The sequence below is a fragment of the Solanum tuberosum genome, unplaced genomic scaffold (genome assembly GCF_000226075.1).
Source record: "Solanum tuberosum cultivar DM 1-3 516 R44 unplaced genomic scaffold, SolTub_3.0 scf00171, whole genome shotgun sequence".
Lineage (NCBI taxonomy): Eukaryota > Viridiplantae > Streptophyta > Magnoliopsida > Solanales > Solanaceae > Solanum > Solanum tuberosum.
The window spans coordinates 639,466-642,468 of NW_006239097.1; the positions used below are offsets into that span (position 1 = coordinate 639,466).

At 35.0% G+C, this 3,003-nt stretch overlaps 1 protein-coding gene across 1 annotated transcript; it reads left to right on the plus strand.

The window, feature by feature from the left end:
* The first annotated feature begins 313 nt into the window (after positions 1–313).
* Positions 314–844, plus strand: LOC107061831 (uncharacterized). The gene has a single exon (XM_015311729.1). The coding sequence runs from the start codon at positions 314–316 to the stop codon at positions 842–844; it is 531 nt and encodes a 176-aa protein (XP_015167215.1).
* Positions 845–3,003: the final 2,159 nt, after the last annotated feature.

Sequence of the window (3,003 nt, forward strand, 5' to 3'; positions counted from 1 at the left end):
ATTATGAGGTAAATTAATATTTTTTAGTAAAATATATATTGTATATCCAAATATGTCGTTTAAAAATATTCTATTACCTATTAAAGATAAAAAAAATGGCATTTAAATTATGATAATGTGTCGTAGTATCTACCCAAAGGAGAATTATGATATATTTTTATCGCTTTACTGAATTCACATTATTTTCTGATTTGTGAGCATGTATATCTATTTTGTAGTTAGTCCTCTTCATTCACATTCTTCATTTGTTATTGTGTTCAATGGATTAAACTTCTCTGAATGCCATGAACAAGTCTAGTTTCACTTAGGTGTGATGGATCTTGACTTGGCTCTGCTGAATGACAAACCTACTGCCATTACTGATAAGAGTAGTGAGGATGAGAAGTCTTTTCATAAATCATGGGAATGCTCTAACACATTAAGCCTTATGTTTATGCGAATGACTGTTGCTAACAACATTAAGAGTACTATTTCACAAACTAAAAGTGGCAGGGAATACCTAAAGTTTGTGGAAGAACATTTTCGTTCTGCTGATAAGTCTTTCGCTGGTACACTAATGGCTGAACTCACAATCATGAAGTTTGATGGGTCGCGTAGTATGCAAAATCATATCATCGAGATGGCTAATATTGTAGCAAGACTTCGGACCTTGGGGATGAAAATGGATGACACCTTCTTGGTTCAGTTTATTCTGAACTCGTTGCCTCTTGAGTATGGACCATTCCAAATTAACTATAACACTATTAAGGATAAGTGGGATGTTAGTGAATTGTCCAGTATGCTTACTCAAGAGGAGTCAAGACTTAAGAAACAAGGAGGTCATTCCATTAAACTCATGGGTTAAGGAGTTGGTAAAGGGCTTAAAGTGAAGGCCAACAAGTTTAAGAAAAAAGAAAGCACCTGCTAAAATTCCACAGGATGCTCATAAGGAACTCAAGGCCGATGTGTGTTGTTTCTGTAAAAAGGAAGGACACTATCAGAAAGATTGCCAGAAACGTAAAGCTTGGTTTGAAAAGAAATGTACATTTAGTGCTTTTGATTGTTTAGAATCAAATTTAGTAGAAGTTCATAATAATACTTGGTGGCTTGATTCTGGTGCAACTACTCATGTATCCATTATGTTGCAGGGATTCACTATGATCCAAACTACAAATCCAAATAAGGATTTCTTGTTCATGGGAAATCGCATGAAGGCTCAAATTGAAGGCATATGGACTTATCGATTGATCTTGGAGACTCGACATCACCTTGATCTATTACAGACTCTTTATGTTCCTTCTTCTAAGAATTTGATTTCTCTTTCAAGACTTTATGTTTCTGGATTTGATTTTAAGTTTGGACATGGATGTTTCAATTTATATAAGAATACTATTTTTTATGCTTCAAGTGTTCTTATTGATTGTTTATATAGATTGAAACTCGATAATAATTTTTCTGAATCCCTGCTTACTATTCATCAAAATATTGGAATTAAACGTAGTTCACTAAATGAAAGTTCTGCTTATTTGTGGCATAAACGTTTGGGTCATGTATCCAAAGAACAATTAAAAAGATTAGTAAAGAATGAAATTCTTCCGAATTTGAAATTTGCTGACCTTGATATATGTTTGGATTGCATTAAAGGAAAGCAAACCAAACATACCAAGAAATGAGCCGCAAGGAGCACTCAGCTTCTTGAAATTATACACACTAATATTGATGTTCCATCTTTAGGTGGAGAAAAATATTTTATCACCTTTATCGATGATTTTTCACGTTATGGATTTATCTATTTGTTCAAAGAAATATCTCAAGTAGCGGACGCTCTCAAAGTGTAACACCCCGCTACAAGAAAGACTTAGAATTAGAAATAGTCGTTATTGGAAAGAATGAAAATATGGAAATTTGACAAAAATTAAGTCAAGTATGAGTTTTGGGTCAACTTAAAACGACCATAACTCCTATCTCAAGATGAGTTAGGTGTGCTACAAGATACCGTAGAAAATATCATTGAATTATCTTTCCATCGCCGACAAATTTGCGCGATTTTGAGTTCGTATGAAGGAGATATACCCATTTGAAGTTGGGTTGTCTAGCTATGGAAAGTAAAAACCGGATTTTAGAAGGGTACTTTGATCTTTTCACTACCCTTTTAATGCAATTCGGTTTTGGTAATTAAGTTGGGGTCTAAGCTGAATTGTTCAGTTTATGCTTCATCAAAACGTGTTAGGATTTTGAGAGAAGAGAAAAGAGGAGGATCAAGAATTCGTCGATTTCTTGAGGAATTGAGTGCGGATTTCACCAAGGATTCTATCCTATGAGGTATGTGAGTTCACATAGGATTGGGTTCGTTCACCCACGCACCAAACATGTTTATTTCAGTATGATTTTCTTCCTAAAAGATTGAGACTTTGATGTTCTTGAATTGTATTCTTGAATTGCTTTCGTTCTTGACTTTGGGATGGGATTGAGGAGTTCTTGAGAGTTTAAGGTCGATTTTAGAGTTGTGTTTGATTAGATTCTTGTGCACATATAGTGGATATCTAAATCTAAAGAGGAGTTGAGAAAAATAATCGATTATAGGCAAATTGGGGTCAGAAAACGAAGAAGGAACAAGTCGGACAAATCTGGGTACGCAGGTCTGCGTCGCGGACCTGTTCCTCATGATTGACCAAATTTTCTCCGTGTCGCGGAGTGGTCACAGACCGTTCTGCCTCAAAACTTATTGCGCGACTAAATAATTAAATGCATTTCTGCTTCGCGGAGTTGCTTCCAGGCAGTGATTTCTTGATCGTTTCTCATGTTTAACTATCTAAAAACACTCCTAAACATCATGAGATCTTTCCTATCACAAATCACAATCCTTGAATCCATAATTCAATTCAAGGAAAGTTAAGAGTCAATTCAAGAGAAGTTAAGAGTCAAGTGAAGAGATGTTAAGAGCCAAGTCAAGAGAAGTTCATAGAGTCTTCCAAAAGTCTTTTACAAATGTTTTAACTTTGTTTTAAGACTTGAGTTTTGAGT